This window comes from Barbus barbus (genome assembly GCF_936440315.1).
Source record: "Barbus barbus genome assembly, chromosome: 40".
In the NCBI taxonomy this organism is placed as follows: Eukaryota; Metazoa; Chordata; class Actinopteri; order Cypriniformes; family Cyprinidae; genus Barbus; species Barbus barbus.
This window is the reverse complement of record NC_136718.1, coordinates 12986244-13003550: the sequence shown is the minus strand read 5'-3', so window position 1 is coordinate 13003550 and position 17307 is coordinate 12986244. Positions and strand designations below refer to the sequence as shown.

General features: G+C 37.6%; 4 protein-coding genes across 4 annotated transcripts; 2 read left to right on the top strand and 2 right to left on the bottom strand.

Moving 5' to 3' along the window:
* Nucleotides 1-4115: 4115 nt before the first annotated feature.
* LOC306859779 (transcription factor HES-5-like) lies at nucleotides 4116-5430 on the top strand. The gene is made up of 2 exons (XM_079401031.1): nucleotides 4116-4216; nucleotides 4330-5430. Exons 1-2 carry the CDS (start codon nucleotides 4157-4159, stop codon nucleotides 4741-4743), a joined length of 474 nt encoding a protein of 157 aa, XP_079257157.1. The 5' UTR covers nucleotides 4116-4156; the 3' UTR covers nucleotides 4744-5430.
* Nucleotides 5431-7124: 1694 nt separating this feature from the next.
* Nucleotides 7125-7711, bottom strand: LOC306859620 (transcription factor HES-5-like; the record flags this gene model as incomplete). Its single annotated transcript, XM_079400736.1, has 2 exons — nucleotides 7125-7538; nucleotides 7652-7711. 2 exons carry the CDS (start codon nucleotides 7709-7711, stop codon nucleotides 7125-7127), a joined length of 474 nt encoding a protein of 157 aa, XP_079256862.1.
* Nucleotides 7712-9862: 2151 nt separating this feature from the next.
* On the bottom strand, nucleotides 9863-11340 carry LOC306859944 (transcription factor HES-5-like). The gene is made up of 2 exons (XM_079401367.1): nucleotides 11240-11340; nucleotides 9863-11126 (listed from the first exon to the last, which is right to left on the bottom strand). The coding sequence occupies exons 1-2, from the start codon at nucleotides 11297-11299 to the stop codon at nucleotides 10713-10715; spliced, it is 474 nt and encodes a 157-aa protein (XP_079257493.1). The 5' UTR covers nucleotides 11300-11340; the 3' UTR covers nucleotides 9863-10712.
* Nucleotides 11341-12912: 1572 nt separating this feature from the next.
* On the top strand, nucleotides 12913-14028 carry LOC306859943 (transcription factor HES-5-like). Its single transcript, XM_079401366.1, has 2 exons — nucleotides 12913-13013; nucleotides 13127-14028. The coding sequence occupies exons 1-2, from the start codon at nucleotides 12954-12956 to the stop codon at nucleotides 13538-13540; spliced, it is 474 nt and encodes a 157-aa protein (XP_079257492.1). The 5' UTR covers nucleotides 12913-12953; the 3' UTR covers nucleotides 13541-14028.
* Nucleotides 14029-17307: the final 3279 nt, after the last annotated feature.

Genomic DNA, 17307 nt, shown 5'->3' with positions numbered 1-17307 from the left:
GGGGTCCAGTGGAACAGCAGCTGAATTAGTTGCTCGCCTCTCCAGAGGAATGCACGTGTGCTGCCCCTCAGCAGGAGGCAATAAATCAACCGCCCCACTCCTGCTCCTGTTTTTTAATGAAAGTGCATCACACACCGCTGAGATGAACCAATTTAGGCTCGACACACTCTGGAACACAGTGATCTGTTGAGCTTCGCCCAGTGTAAATCGCCATGAACAACAAACTGTGAGGATTTGGGTTAAAATTACATTTATTTCGAGGCAACTAAAACACTGTCATATATGTGTGAAGTTTCCTTAAATATATTAAATGTCCTTGCTGTCTATAACAATGACGTCTTTTGTTAAGTAACATTTAACTAATATAACACACAGATCCCAAAATGAATGTCATTGTAGTAACTCTTGGGGGCCGCAAGGTGGCAGTACAGAACAGCTTCGGTAATATTATTTTGGGTTTCTGCAGATTTAATAAAGGTAAATTTAAGACCAAGTAAAGACATTTTAAGTAATACATTTAAAGGAGTCCAATGCGCCAGTATAACATAACACATTTATCTTCTCTAAATGTAAATGTCTATGGAGCATACAATATGTATTAGCAGCATATCCAATTTTGCAAATAGCCTAACTTCCAGTGGATCTATATTATTTTTTAATTAATTTTACACACACAAAAATGTTTAAGACTTAAACATCTCAGGTCCCAACCACTAGAACATGAAAGTACTTTTACAGTAACTTTTGATCACACCGTGTGTTCTTTTGACTTGTTTTCTAGTGCAAATTCACACATTACATTTATTTGAGGAGCTAAATGAGATGAAATAAGAAGTCTTATTTTCTGTTAAATTAATTTAAAAGGGGTGGGTGGGGGGGGGGGGGGGGTAAGATTAAAACAAGAACAGATATCTGCTAATGGGTTTAGAAAAATCTTAATTAAAATGTAAGATTTATTTCAAAGGGGAAAAACCCATTGACAGATATTTGTTCTTGTTTTAAGCATAAACTCATTTAATTTTGTTTTTCACTTTGCATCTCAAGTAAATGACTCTTGATTTCAAAAATCGATTTAGTTATTTGCAAAGGGAAACACAAAAAAGGAAGATATTCATTTTTAGCAATGCCTGCAACATTTAATGCAATGATTTTATGAATTCAATACCTTCTTAAGGCGTTAATTAATTTGTACTTTAGTCTAGCTTTGACACTTTGTTACTGAATTCACACAGCATGACTTGACAACAACTAAACGTGAATAATATACTATTTAGTAAAGCTGAAACGGATGCAAATAATACACAGGAAATTGATTTTTATATATATAAAAAAGATTTTTATTTTCAGTCAAACGTGAAATTTGAATATTCTGAAGTAATCAAGACTAACATAATCTTTTGCATAAACAGCATTCAAGACATTCCTTTTTATTAAGGAATATAATTTTAATTTTAAGTTTATAATTCAACATATCCTTAATGTTGAATTCTGAATATGTTTTTTCTTTGTATATTGCATCACAGCAATTACCTACAATTGTTGATATTACAACAAATCCCAACATAAGATCCATTTAGACCAATAAAAAATCCCCTCAGGGCAGCATTCATTTCTTTTCATTTTTCCATTTAGTCTTTACAAAAGACTTTTCTTCATTAATATGCTGCTGGGGAAAAAAAGATAGGAGAACTATGCCTCCATTTCAAGTACACAGGGTGAGTTCAGTTCATCACTTCTTTCAGCAGACCAAGATTTGGTAAATGCATTTCCTTCTCTTCCATGGCACTGCTTCTTGTCACTGAAAACACAGAGGAGCCACATCTTCTGCTGAGTCTGGGAATAAGCGAAGTGTCTCCCTCGAATACTTGGAGTATCCGTTGTGGAAGAGCAAGGTCTTCTTTGGGGTGAAGAAAGAGACAGTTTTTCCCCAAAGGTCAGTGGGAGAGACACCATTGTGCAGCCGGTGCTCCAGAACACCCATAATCTGCTCCACACCATCTGAGCATTTCCTCTCCAGACTCATCATTTTACACCTAAGAGACAAGAAAACATTTACATGAGTTACATTCAATTCAGAGGCTTGAAGATAACTGCAACAATAACTTCATTGCATGACTATTTGGTAACTTACGTTTTCTGCAGGTCTCTCATGGTGAAGGACTGGGTCGTTCCTCAGTGTGCCGTGTCGAGAAGTAAAATGCATTGACTTTTCTCTTCCCCTTGGGTTGAATTTATATGCAGCCTCACTGAATTTAATGAGATGTAAGTTCTCACACTTTTTAACCAATCAGGAAACTGCAGTATGACAATAGTGCAAGAGAGGATTGTTTAAATAATTAATGCCAAGGCCCTAAAAACCAAATGAGCAGGTGGGTTTTATTTTGTCTGTCAGTCAAGGACTGAGACATTCCTAAAAGAGCCGCAGTGAGCATGTGAATTAGCATTGACCTCATTCATGCTGTCAGCCAATAATGTGTGGGAATGTGCACTTAAACATCTGCCCAGAAATACTACAAGAAAGCAAAACTCAGCCTACAAGTTGATGGCAAAGAGATTAAATATTTAGACAGTTAACATCAAATATTTAATTAATTAATTAATTTAGTTATATTCGTTTGTTCATTCATTCATTTTATATACAATGATGGTTTATTTTGTTCACAGCTCTAAAACAAGTGAAACTCAACACAAAAGTTGATAGCAATATATATATATATATTGCGGGTTCGAGTCTCCGGCCGGCAGGGATTGTAGGTGGGGGGAGTGAATGTCCAGCGCTCTCTCCACCCTCAATACCACGACTGAGGTGCCCTTGAGCAAGGCACCGAACCCCCAACTGCTCCCCGGGCGCCGCAGCATAAATGGCTGCCCACTGCTCCGGGTGTGTGTTCACGGTGTGTGTGTGTTCACTGCTGTGTGTGTGCACGTTGGATGGGTTAAATGCAGAGCACGAATTCCGAGTATGGGTCACCATACTTGGCAGTATGTCACTAAAAAAAAAAATAATAAAACAATTGTATCACTGAATATAAGATTAATCGCATTATGACCCAATTCTGTAAAAAAAAAAAAAAAAATGTTAGAATGAGCAGATGATGTTATCTGATATAGCCTGTATTGTGCACTCTAGGGCCGGGACGCTGTTGTTTAAGGGTGGTAATTGAATGATGCTTCCAGATGGCGAGCCTGGCTGCATGGGAGGTGCTGTGAGAACAGAGAGCTCTGGGAAGTGGGAGGCAGGGCCACTCTGACATTGTGTAATGGGCCACACTTCTTTTATCGGTGGGATCAGTGTCAGTGAATAAGTGTGGGAAGCCGTGCCGCACAAGCGCTCCCAGGTTCTCACTGAGTGGAGCGTGTGACCGAGAGTCGCCAGCAGACAGCAGGCCAGACAGCTGGAAGTGTCTTAAGTATGTGTGGGGAGAGTGTGCCAAGACAGAAGTGTGCTGCCCAGACCTCATAAAGCTGAGAGGAAAAGAGCCTGTACACACTTCAGACATTGTACTTTAGTTTGCCATGGCATAAGCTTGAAAAACACCAAATAAAAAAATAAATGAAATTAAATAAATAATATTTATATATTTGTTATATTCATTGTTATATTTATTTGTTGCTTTTATGTGAAACATGTCATAATTATACCTAGAATAATAACAAAGTACCTAACTAACTAACTAAATAAATATAAATATGTATGTGGCACAATTCTTTTCCTTTGAATAATTTGTAAAACATACCGTATATACCTTCAGGCTCATTTCTAACTCCCAAGAGACAATGGGACAATTTTGTGCCTTAGTGTGAAGAACACAATAAACTGTGCTTTAAAGACTGAAGCGACTTGCCAGTCACTTAGATCACTTTACGAGGTCACAAATTTCCCACATTCACAGGCCACTAGCTGAATCAGTCTTTATCCCTCTTAAACGCCCCTCCACCTGCTCCCCAGAGATGTGCTCATTGTGTCAGAGCAATAAGGGCTTCAGCAGCCATGTGGCGGCCCAAACGCTCCCATTGGCTGCAGACTGTGAGAACCTCCAGCAAACTCCAGACTCACACATTCATGTGGAGATTTGGGAGTATAAATAGAGGGAGAGAGAGTTGAGCTCAGATCACATCTGATCCTAACGGAGAACTGAACACAAGACACACAGCCATGGCACCTACAATCACTGGATCAATCATCAGCAGAGAACAACTTCCACTCACAAACAAGGTAAATATTCAACATCTCATATCTCGCTCCACAGATTCACATATTCTTCTGAGATATAAATGGCATAAATGATGGATGAGTGTTTCTAAATGCATGTCCTAATGTTTCCTCAGCTGAGAAAGCCAATAGTGGAGAAGATCCGCAGAGAACGAATCAACAGCAGCATTGAGAAGCTCAAGTCTCTTCTGAGTCCAGAGTTCCTAAAGCAACAGCCCGACTCCAGACAGGAGAAAGCTGATATCCTGGAGATGACGTTGGATTTCTTGAGACGCCAGCAGTGCTCCCAGAATCCCTCGGCCTGCAGCTGTACTGCAGCTCGTGACGGACGCTCCAAATGTGTGCAGGAGGCCGTCAACTTCCTGTCTCAGTGTCCAGTGCAGACGGAGTCCCACAGAAGACTGCTGAAGCACTTCCTGCACACACAGCCCTACACAGACAACAACACACGAGTGCCGCCTCAGATCAGTTCACCAGCCGCACAGAGCAGCAGCAAAGAGCAAACTCTGGTGCTCTGGAGACCCTGGTAGAGCCACCAGCACCTGTATGATTTATCAGACAGAATTCATAATGCCAGTCTGAGATTGGCATGGACTGAAATTCTAACGTAGGAATTGATTTCCGCCTCTGCTGCTTATGCAGGACCTTTAATCTGCTTTCAGAGAAAGTTTGTGTTTCGTTGAAACTGTATAACCAGTGATATTTGATCAGAATGTACAAAATCATTTGTTGTGTAAAATGATTACTATATTCGTGAAAATTCAGATTTAAACAAACGTTAAAGTCTGATTCAGACGTTTGAGCTCTTGTAGCTCTTTCACCCATTTTGGGTTTATTCTCTCTGCATCTAAAGGATGATGACACTGCTTTCATTCACTGAAAGCTTTTTGTTATATTTCTGTTGTTTGAAACAGATCTAATGCTTTTCTTATTATATGAGAAATATTTTTTCATTTGAAGGATATTTTATTGTGTGTTGAAAGCACAAATGATTCTTTTTAATGTTTGCATGTGTTTACATGAATGAGATGTTTCACCTGTAAAGGGCAGTGGTTTATCGTCACTGTTAGTGATTTCAATTTTATTCTTTGTATTCAAAGTCAAGTTCTTACCTTCTTTGAAGGTGTGTGCTGCATTTGTATTACTTTATATTGAAGTGCAACATGAAAATAAATTTTCTTCATCAATCAAAATAAATCACAGCACTTTTGCACACTATAAAGATGTTTTAATTGCAGTTTAGTCAATCTGCACATCATGGTCCTTATAGTGACTACATTTAAACATAAAATATAATCCGAATATTTGCAGTCAGTTCTTCATCTGTCAAGTCAAATGAAATCACAGCTACACTCAAAGGGTACGAAAGCTGTCAGTGAGGTGCTACCATTTAGGTAATAATATGTACACTTTAGGTAATATATGCATTTACTAATATGCACCATTTATGAGCAAATAAGCTACAAAGATGTACCCTTTGTAAGGGTAACACACCAGTGACAGCTTTTGTACCTCTTTTTTTTCTGACAATGCTTATAATAAGTTTGATTATGATAGTATGGTTTGCCCTGTAGTCTTGTTGACTGTCTCTTGTTTACATCTGAAGAAATCATATTTCCTGTGATAATGGAATGAGATTGTGAAGCTGTCGTCTCAAGAAATGATCTCCTCTACACATATATAGAGTTCTGGCATGAAACTCTAAGTTGTCGCAGTCCGACAGGACCAACTCAATCTGACCTAATGACATCATCATATGGCTCAGCTGATTGCTTTCCTCCTGTATCAGTAGCCAATGAGATCACTGCTCAATATTCAAATACCTGGCATTCATTTGCTGTAGAAGTTTGGCAGCGCTCTTCAGAAACCCTCCACCTTCCCCAGCTCCACCTGTATAGATCTGCTATGAGGTGATTATGTATATGCTATATGGGGTTATTCATATGTATTATATGTGCAGCAGCAGGATTTCCTACATGCTCACAGCAGTATGTTGTGGAAGTACTGGCAGTAGCAAGTCTCTGTAATCTCGGTCAGTAGTCAAATACGGCATGAATAAATTGCAAACTTGACCTGATTAGAGACACTTAAATTTTGCTTATAAATCTGAATTTATAAATACATCATCTACAGCATATTTTTTTAAGTAACCTACAAATGCATCTTGTACCACACCATTAAGTTTAAACTAAATAGTAGATTTGAATAATAGATTTGAATAACTTTTAAAGTGTGCAAATGTGCTATGATGTGTTACACTCATGGACAAGGAATTATAGGCAGGAAATATATTCAAATTTATTTTGATTCTCTACTTCAGTATGAAGTAATGCACAGAAGACACCTTCACAGAAGGTAAAAACTTGATTGCCTTAAAAGACAAATTTTAAATAACTAACAGTGACAATACACAACTGCCCTTTACAGGGGAAACGTCTCATTCATGTAAACACATGCAAACATTAAAAAGAATCATTTGTGCTTTCAACACACAATAAAATATCCTTCAAATGAAGAAATATTTCTTATATAACAAGAGAAGAATAAAATGTATTTCAAACAGAAATATAAATCAAAAGCTTTCAGTGAATGAAAGCAGTGAAAGATAAACCCAATATGGTTGAAAGAGCTACAAGAGCGCAAACGTCTGAATAAGACTTTAACGTTTGTTTAAATCTTAATTTTCACGAATGTAGTAATCATTTTACACAACAAATGATTTTGTACATTCTGATCAAATATCACTGGTTATACAGTTTCAACAAAACACTAACTTTCTCTGAAAGCAGATTAAAGGTCCTGCATAAGCAGCAGAGGCGGAAATCAATTCCTACGTTAGAATTTCAGTCCATGCCAATCTCAGACTGGCATTATGAATTCTGTCTGATAAATCATACAGGTGCTGGTGGCTCTACCAGGGTCTCCAGAGCACCAGAGTTTGCTCTTTGCTGCTGCTCTGTGCGGCTGGTGAACTGATCTGAGGCGGCACTCGTGTGTTGTTCTCTGTGTAGGGCTGTGTGTGCAGGAAGTGCTTCAGCAGTCTTCTGTGGGACTCCGTCTGCACTGGACACTGAGACAGGAAGTTGACGGCCTCCTGCACACATTTGGAGCGTCCGTCACGAGCTGCAGTACAGCTGCAGGCCGAGGGATTCTGGGAGCACTGCTGGCGTCTCAAGAAATCCAGCGTCATCTCCAGGATATCAGCTTTCTCCTGTCTGGAGTCGGGCTGTTGCTTTAGGAACTCTGGACTCAGAAGAGACTTGAGCTTCTCAATGCTGCTGTTGATTCGTTCTCTGCGGATCTTCTCCACTATTGGCTTTCTCAGCTGAGGAAACATTAGGACATGCATTTAGAAACACTCATCCATCATTTATGCCAGTTATTTCTCAGAAGAATATGTGAATCTGTGGAGCGAGATATGAGATGTTGAATATTTACCTTGTTTGTGAGTGGAAGTTGTTCTCTGCTGATGATTGATCCAGTGATTGTAGGTGCCATGGCTGTGTGTCTTGTGTTCAGTTCTCCGTTAGGATCAGATGTGATCTGTGCTCAACTCTCTCTCCCTCTATTTATACTCCCAAATCTCCACATGAATGTGTGAGTCTGGAGTTTGCTGGAGGTTCTCACAGTCTGCAGCCAATGGGAGAGGACTAATGACACAAGGAACAGAGGGTCGCCACATGCTAAATGACATGCTTACTGCTCCAGAAACAATGAGCATGTCTCTGGGGAGCAGGTGGAGGGGTGGGTGTTAAGGATGGAGAGTGTGTGAGAAAGTGGAGACCCTTCATTTAAAGCTTTATTTGTTGTGTGACACTGGGATCATTTTTGACAAAGCACGTGCCATTAATAGTGGAACATTCCCATCGCCAAAACACAATGCAACATATTTCAGTGTTTATTCAACAGGAGGGGAATCAATTGATTTATCATAAGGTTTCATTTCTGGTGGATGTGCAAGTAGTTTAATAATAACTGTTCCATTGAGTATCTTTTCAGTGTAATTCAGATGTCCCTTTTCAAAATAAATGAGTGATTTCATATAAAGCAGGCGTGTGTGGACCCCTGGCTGTATTTAGGCAGGTTCCTGTGGTACTTGGTGTATTGGGGGTACTTTTGTTAAAAAAAACTAACTAATTGTAATTAATTTCATATTTTTTTCGGTTCCTTTCAAATATAAAAATTATAGTAATTATTTTTTACTTAAATAATACCGGCGACTAATAATAATGATAATGCTAAATAAAATCAACTATTATGAATTACTTTCTGATCTGATGGGACTTTGGGGGTACATAAGACAAAAAAGGTTGCAAAACACAAGTATACACTACCAAACAAATGCTTGTGGTCAGTAAGATTTTTTTTAAATAATAACAATAATAATACTCTTATTTAGCAAAAATGCATTAAATTGGTCAAAAGTGAGCATAAAGACATTTATAATGTTACAAAATATTTCTGTTTCAAATAAATTAGGTTCTTTTAATCATTCTATTTATCAAAGAATCCTGAAAAAAATGTATGACATTTCTACAAATATATTAAACCACAAAACTGTTTTAATAATTGATAATAATAGGCTAATACATTTATTTATTTATTTTTTACTGAAAATTCAGATTTTTCATCAAAGGAATGTATTTGAAAATATATTGAAATAGAATTTTTTTTTATAATATTTCACAATATTACTGCTTTTACTGTATTTTTGATCAAACAATAGCAGCTTTGGCAAACATAAGACAGACCGCTAACTATTGAATGGTAGTGTAAACATTAAGTTATACACCTATGAGGCAAATAGTAGGAATTACAAAGTATTTCTCATTAGTCATGCCTCTAAAATTGACATAACCATAATTTAAAATAGCAGTTTCAGACTCAGATAAAACTTTATCTAGTTCAATCTTTTTCTATGTTGTATGTGTATAACAATGACTTAAACTTTAAAAGAGTAATCTCCAAATACCCTAAATATGTCTTTCAGTAATTAAGACGAATGCTAATGATTCAGCAGAATCTGTCCCGTGGGTCTCTGTTGAAGTTCTTATGGCCATGTGCTGAATTGCTCTTAATGAAACACTATTGTTGAGTTCTCTGAATGGGCAGAGTGTGGGAAAACTCCAGGGAATGGAGTCTCAGTACAGCTTTACCCCATCGGTCAGGCTTCAAACAGAGACAGTCCTCTATAGTCTCCTTATCAGTGTAGGCTGATATGTAATGCGTTTGGGGTTATTAATTACACAAAAACAAAGTTTTGTGTAAAACAGACTATGTGCTATATGTTGCAGTCTCTGTATTTTAAAATGAATATTCATTTACTGTGAGAACTATATGAGTTGCACCTGCATGGAAAGAAAATGCATGAATTTATTTCTCAAGTAATTACTGTAAATACGCACATTTTCTGAGAGCTAGAAACTTATATCAAGTCAGGCTCAGTGGTTAGACCTATATTCGATTTTAATATATTTAAAAAACTAAATAAATTGTAAAAAATTTAAAATTGATCTGATTCTCAACCCAATTCTTGAAATGTTAAACCTGAAAGAAACTGTTACTAATACTTAAGAGGGTTAGGAGTTTTTGATAAGACTCTATTAAAAAATATGAATAATATATAAGACAACACCAAACAAAACCTTTGATTGTACAATTTATTTGTCATAAGCAATATGATTGCTGCTCTTCATGTGAACAAATCTGACAATAAACATTTGCCTCGAATTTGAAGGACATTCAAGTAACAAAGCAACATTAGTAACAATATGTCAATACATGTTTTCACAATCATGAAGAACTCATGTTATTATATCTGTAGTTCTCTTGAACTGGGAAGAAATTAACAATGTCAAAGACATTTAAAAGTATTCAGCCAGTGCAATGTGCAATGCAAGATACCTTCAAAGAAGGTAAGAACTTGACTTTGAATACAAAGAATAAAATTGAAATCACTAACAGTGACGATAAACCACTGCCCTTTACAGGTGAAACATCTCATTCATGTAAACACATGTAAACATTAAAAAGAATAATTTGTGCTTTCAACACACAATCAAATCTTTCCTTCAAATGAAAAAATATTTCTCATATAATAAGAGAAGCATTAGATCTGTTTCAAACAACAGAAATATAACAAAAAGCTTTCAGTGAATGAAAGCAGTGTCATCATCCTTTAGATGCAGAGAGAATAAACCCAAAATGGGTGAAAGCGCTACAAGAGCTCAAACGTCTGAATCAGACTTTAACGTTTGTTTAAATCTGAATTTTCACGAATATAGTAATCATTTTACACAACAAATGATTTTGTACATTCTGATCAAATATCACTGGTTATACAGTTTCAACGAAACACAAACTTTCTCTGAAAGCAGATTAAAGGTCCTGCAGAAGCAGCAGAGGCGGAAATCAATTCCTACGTTAGAATTTCAGTCCATGCCAATCTCAGACTGGCATTATGAATTCTGTCTGATAAATCATACAGGTGCTGGTGGCTCTACCAGGGTCTCCAGAGCACCAGAGTTTGCTCTTTGCTGCTGCTCTGTGCGGCTGGTGAACTGATCTGAGGCGGCACTCGTGTGTTGTTGTCTGTGTAGGGCTGTGTGTGCAGGAAGTGCTTCAGCAGTCTTCTGTGGGACTCCGTCTGCACTGGACACTGAGACAGGAAGTTGACGGCCTCCTGCACACATTTGGAGCGTCCGTCACGAGCTGCAGTACAGCTGCAGGCCGAGGGATTCTGGGAGCACTGCTGGCGTCTCAAGAAATCCAGCGTCATCTCCAGGATATCAGCTTTCTCCTGTCTGGAGTCGGGCTGTTGCTTTAGGAACTCTGGACTCAGAAGAGACTTGAGCTTCTCAATGCTGCTGTTGATTCGTTCTCTGCGGATCTTCTCCACCATTGGCTTTCTCAGCTGAGGAAACATTAGGACATGCATTTAGAAACACTCATCCATCATTTATGCCATTTATTTCTCAGAAGAATATGTGAATCTGTGGAGCGAGATATGAGATGTTGAATATTTACCTTGTTTGTGAGTGGAAGTTGTTCTCTGCTGATGATTGATCCAGTGATTGTAGGTGCCATGGCTGTGTGTCTTGTGGTCAGTTCTCCGTTAGGATCAGATGTGATCTGAGCTCAACTCTCTCTCCCTCTATTTATACTCCCAAATCTCCACATGAATGTGTGAGTCTGGAGTTTGCTGGAGGTTCTCACAGTCTGCAGCCAATGGGAGCGTTCGAAAGTCTCAAAGGAGCAGAGGGCTGCCACATGCTCAGTGAGGCATTTATTGCACGGGAAACAATGAGCTTGTCTCTGACAGACAGGTGGAGAGGCATGTATTACAGGGAGGAAGTTTGTGAGAAAGTGGAAACCCCTTTTGAAGTCTCATCTGATGCTGAGAAACCAGTAAAAGAGTATGCACCATTTTTATTAACTGTATGTCTGAGACCACTAGTGAAAATGCAGATTATATTAAAATAATTAAAAAAACTGATTATATTAAAATTATATCTGTTGTTTAATTGATTGATGCCATCAGGCAGTTTGCATATTTGATAAGTGACCTATTAGTATATAGTTTAGAATCAAAAGTTTTTTGTAAATTAATGGTAATTTTTAATGGTTAATTAATTTTTGTAAAAACAAATGTTTCATTTTCAAGTTTAAGTGGAAAATATCCAGTCATGTTTCAGATGCCATAATTCTCTTATAATGCCTGATGAATCAATTCAGCAGGCTACTTGTTGCAAAAACTGTAACGTTTTGCTGAATAGCTCCTGGTTTAATCAACAGTGTTAACATTTCCTAAAATGAGAGTTAATTGGCCTTTAATTAAAAGACTTACTTAAGATTTTCCGGGAAGAAAAAAAAACAGGACAGCATATTGATAGTACCGTGCCACAGGTTTACTCTCTCAGATGCAGTTCAGATGTCCTCTCTCAGAATGAAGTCTTGAAAGTGATGTAGCTCAGGACTGGGACTGCACTTTCCACAGCTTTCCCACAGTCTGTCCATTCATCAGAGATGAATAGAAGTGTGCCTTGCTGCAGGCAATTAGGCAAGTCGTCCAGGGACTCTATAGAAACCTCACAGGGGTGTTTATGACACTGTCCCTAATTGAGATTTGCTTGTTTGGACTCATAAATGTTTACTTAGAAATGAGAATTCAATAAATAGATTCATTCAATAAAATGGTGTGAAACTATAGTTTTCTAAATATTTTTGCTATTGTGTAATCATTTTTTTAATGATTAGTAGTTGATTATTTATTGGCAGAAAAAATAATTTGAAACCACCTGCTTATTGTCCTTATGATTGTATTTGACCTTTTAAAATCACTATTAATAATGATATTTAATAATTCTGTAAATTATTCTAGAAATAAGGGAGAAATGGAAGAAATTTTTACCCATTATTTTACGTTGTAGGTCTTTCATATAAACAGCACGTGCTTTGTGAGCAATTAATCCTAATGGTGAGCAACAAGGCTGCACTTTCTCACACACTCTCCCACCCTCCACCTGCTCCCCAGAGATGTGCTCATTGTGTCAGAGCAATAAGGGCTTCAGCAGCCATGTGGCGGCCCAAACGCTCCCATTGGCTGCAGACTGTGAGAACCTCCAGCAAACTCCAGACTCACACATTCATGTGGAGATTTGGGAGTATAAATAGAGGGAGAGAGAGTTGAGCTCAGATCACATCTGATCCTAACGGAGAACTGAACACAAGACACACAGCCATGGCACCTACAATCACTGGATCAATCATCAGCAGAGAACAACTTCCACTCACAAACAAGGTAAATATTCAACATCTCATATCTCGCTCCACAGATTCATATATTCTTCTGAGAAATAAATGGCATAAATGATGGATGAGTGTTTCTAAATGCATGTCCTAATGTTTCCTCAGCTGAGAAAGCCAATAGTGGAGAAGATCCGCAGAGAACGAATCAACAGCAGCATTGAGAAGCTCAAGTCTCTTCTGAGTCCAGAGTTCCTAAAGCAACAGCCCGACTCCAGACAGGAGAAAGCTGATATCCTGGAGATGACGCTGGATTTCTTGAGACACCAGCAGTGCTCCCAGAATCCCTCGGCCAGCAGCTGTACTGCAGCTCGTGACGGACGCTCCAAATGTGTGCAGGAGGCCGTCAACTTCCTTTCTCAGTGTCCAGTGCAGACGGAGTCCCACAGAAGACTGCTGAAGCACTTCCTGCACACACAGCCCTACACAGAGAACAACACACGAGTGCCGCCTCAGATCAGTTCACCAGCCGCACAGAGCAGCAGCAAAGAGCAAACTCTGGTGCTCTGGAGACCCTGGTAGAAGCCGTTCTATGTGAATGTGAACTACCACGATTAACTCTGTTATTAGAGAACATGCTATTTCAGATCTACCTCTTTCATGAGAGAACAATTGCCCTGTATTCCTATATTTGGATCTCACTGTATTTTTGCCATTGGCAAATTATGCTTCAAGCTAATTGATTCTGCTATGTTAGCAATTATTTATCTCATACTGAGATGCAATATTGATATTCTATGAACATGTTCCATGTTTCTGAACCGATCCAATGGATCTTATGATTTTTATTAACCTCTTGTTCTTTTTTGAATATTTTATTGTTGGCGTTGTAGATTTTATATAATCAACTGTATGACCAACAAATTCTTTTATAAAGATTATTTAGGTAACTGCGTTTTAAACAAGTAAAAGTTGTGTCTAACAATCAAGCACAGTGGTAGAAAAACAATGAAGATGCTGGATATCATCTGCAAATGTTTTATAAAAGTAATAAATGTCTATTTTACATCAAATTTTCTGTGGCAATGTGCTCATTCTATTACCTTCCTACCTTCACCTTCCACTAACTTTTTAATTGAAGTTAGTTTCAGTTACATATGTGCTTTGTTATCCACTCAAGCAATAATTATCTCCTACCAAGACGGTAACACTTTACAATAAGGTTCATTAATTAACTACATTAGCTAAAACGAACAATACTTCTACAGCATTTATTAATCATAGTTAATGTTAATTTCAGCATTTACTAATGCATTATTAAAATCACAAGTTGTGCTTGTTAACATTAGTTAATGCACTATGAACGCATGAACAATGAACAACTGTATTTTTATTAACTAACAATAACAAAGCTTAATAAATAGTGTAATAAATGTATTGTTCATTGTTTGTTTTCATTGCAATTCAATTGCTGCTGGGTAAATTTAAAAGGCAAAGCGAACAGAAATGACAGAAAACTTAGAAACAGAGAACTTATACATATTCTAAGAAACATTATGCTCCTCAGGTGCTGCTCACTGAACAAGGTAAGGACAGATAACGAGAACTATGCAAATGAAATTTAAGCAGAAATACTGTGGAATGATTGGAACATGTTGACAGTATCAACCAATCACACAATGTACTACTCACCATGCTAAAGCAAAATATTTCATATGTTTAAATATTTATAGGGTTAAAAATGTATTAGGTCATCCCGTATCAACTCAACCAGGTCCCCGGCTCAAATTTTTTATTTTGCTAATATTTTTTCTGATGAAAGCCAAAATATGAAATGTCATGGGTGAATATTTACGGAGTAATCCACTATTTTGTAGAGGGGTATCAAAATGGCAATTTTCACCTGAGATTCAGAGACAAATTACAGGGGGTTAAAAATGACTTCAGAAAGATGGCAGCATCATGTTACTTTTACAAGAACACTTTTCAAGTTTTTCTCCAAAGTTTGCAGGCCTGTAACTCAAAACGTACTAAAGATATCTTAATGCCCTTTTAGATTTACATTTAGTCATTTTGCAGATGCTTTTATCCAAAGCAACTTATAACTGGGGAATACATAAAGTGATTCTTCTTAAAGAGGCAAACAGACACAGGAAGTGCTCATAATACCAAGTTTCAGGTATTGTTCAAATAAGTACAAGCTAGAAAGGGAAGGAATAAATAAAGGGAAAGATTTTTTTTTTTTAGGTTGAAGTCAAGTAGTGTCGAAAAGGATGAGTTTTCAGCTGTCGCTTGAAAATTGCCAGAGATTCAGCATTCCGGATAGGGGTGGGAAGATCCTTCCACCAGCCAGCAACAGTGAACGAGAATGTTCTGGAAAGTGATTTTGAGCCTCTCTGTGATGGTACCACGAGGCATCGCTCACTCGTAGATCTCAGACTTCTGGAGGGGATGTAGATATGTAATAGTGAGTGGAAGTAGGCGGGTGCTGTTGTTCTTTATGCAAGCATCTCTTGGACCTGATGCGAGCCGCAACCGGTAGCCAGTGTAAGGAGATAAAGAGAGGTGTGACATGGGCTCTTTTGGGCTCGTTGAAGACCAGTCGTGCCGCTATTAGATATTGGGTCTTAACAAACTTCCCTTTTGGCATCTTCATTTTTAAGGCCACATATTGCTCAGTTCCAGCGATATTGGAATTTAAATATGGCTCCAGGAGTAAATTGTTAAATTGTTTTTCAGTGGTCAAAAACCAAATGTGGGTCACAAAAAATATGAAACTTCTTTTCTTTTAGAGAGGAAAGTCTGAAGAACAAGTAATATTTAAACATAGAAATAGAAATGTGTCTTGTTTCCTTCTGTCAAAATAAATGCACTAAACATACCTGTCTGAGTGCCCTATATATTCTTTTTCCAAAGTTTGCCTGCCTATAAATCAAAAAGTATTAAAGATATTGAACCATATAGGGCCTTAAAAATGAAGATGCCAAAAGGGAAGTAGGTTAAGACCCAATATCTAAAAGGGCATTAAGATATCTTTAATACTTTTTGAGTTGCCTGCAAACTTAAGAAAATACTTTTAAGAAAAGAAAAAGTACTCTTTTCCCCATATGTGAATGGTCACCACTGGCACATAATGCAACAAAGACAGCTAAAGTCAACAGATTTTACTAATAGTCCTACCAATCTCTGTGTGAAAGTAACACAATGATGCTGCCATCTTTCTGAAGTCATTTTTAACCCCGTGTAATTTGGCTCTGAATCTCAGGTGAAAATTGCCATTTTGACCCCCCTCTACAAAATAGTGGATCACTCCGTAAATATTCACCCATGACATTTAATCTTTTGGCTTTCATCACTATACACGTTTATCCTTCTATATTAGCAATATAAAAAATTTGAGTGGGGACCTCTGGTTGGGTTGAATGTCCCTATATTGTTTAGCACTTTAAATAAATAATATAAAGAGAGAGAGAGAGAAAAAAAAGAAATATTTGAACAAACACCTGACTTAGAATTAGTCAGTGTCACGAATCCGGTTCATGGTATTGGCGTTACAGTAAGAATTTCTAGGTTTGAACTGATTTGAAAACTCCTGCTGAATCCTGGGAAAGTCCTAAAAGTGTTTGAACAGTGTCTGAAGTCCAGATGGTCTTGCTACGTCTTAGGTCCCCCTCTAATAAAGAGAGTTCAAACACCGTGACTAATGTGATGTGTAACAAGACACACTTCTTTTGTTTCCTTACTGTGGGCAGTCAATGAACAGACTGTGGGAAAGGAAGGTTGGCCTCTCATACAGAACTCATGGGAACTTCAGTAAAAGCCCTGTGCCTTATGTCACACAAACCTTGTCTTCAGGCCTGCTGCTACAGGTGGTTGAGTGAAGAGGAATCACAGGAACAAAATCATACATCCAACTCAATTGAAACTTAGAACAGGCTTCATATCTGCTATAGCTGAGTGAGAATATACTGTATACATATAGTAATAATTTATATTTATTTGCTAAAATGCTTTAAAATGCAATAAGGTGGTCTGAATTCCTATTGCACAAAGCTTGATTTACCAAGTTCATGTGTGACACTAAGACTGACTGTTTGTTTTACAACAAAGATGCAATTAACATTTTCAATGGAGCAATTAGTACATTGTTTGCACTTGTCAGATTAGAGCACCCAGGATGGTGGGAATGTCCTCCAACACAAACTCACAGTATTTCAATAGCATATGTGAAAAATACAAGCAAACACAAACACACACTATGTATGTAGCATAAACACTAGTCTTTGCTATCTATCACAATACCAAGAGGCGACACACAAACTTACATTTGTTTAATTTCAGCTATTGCC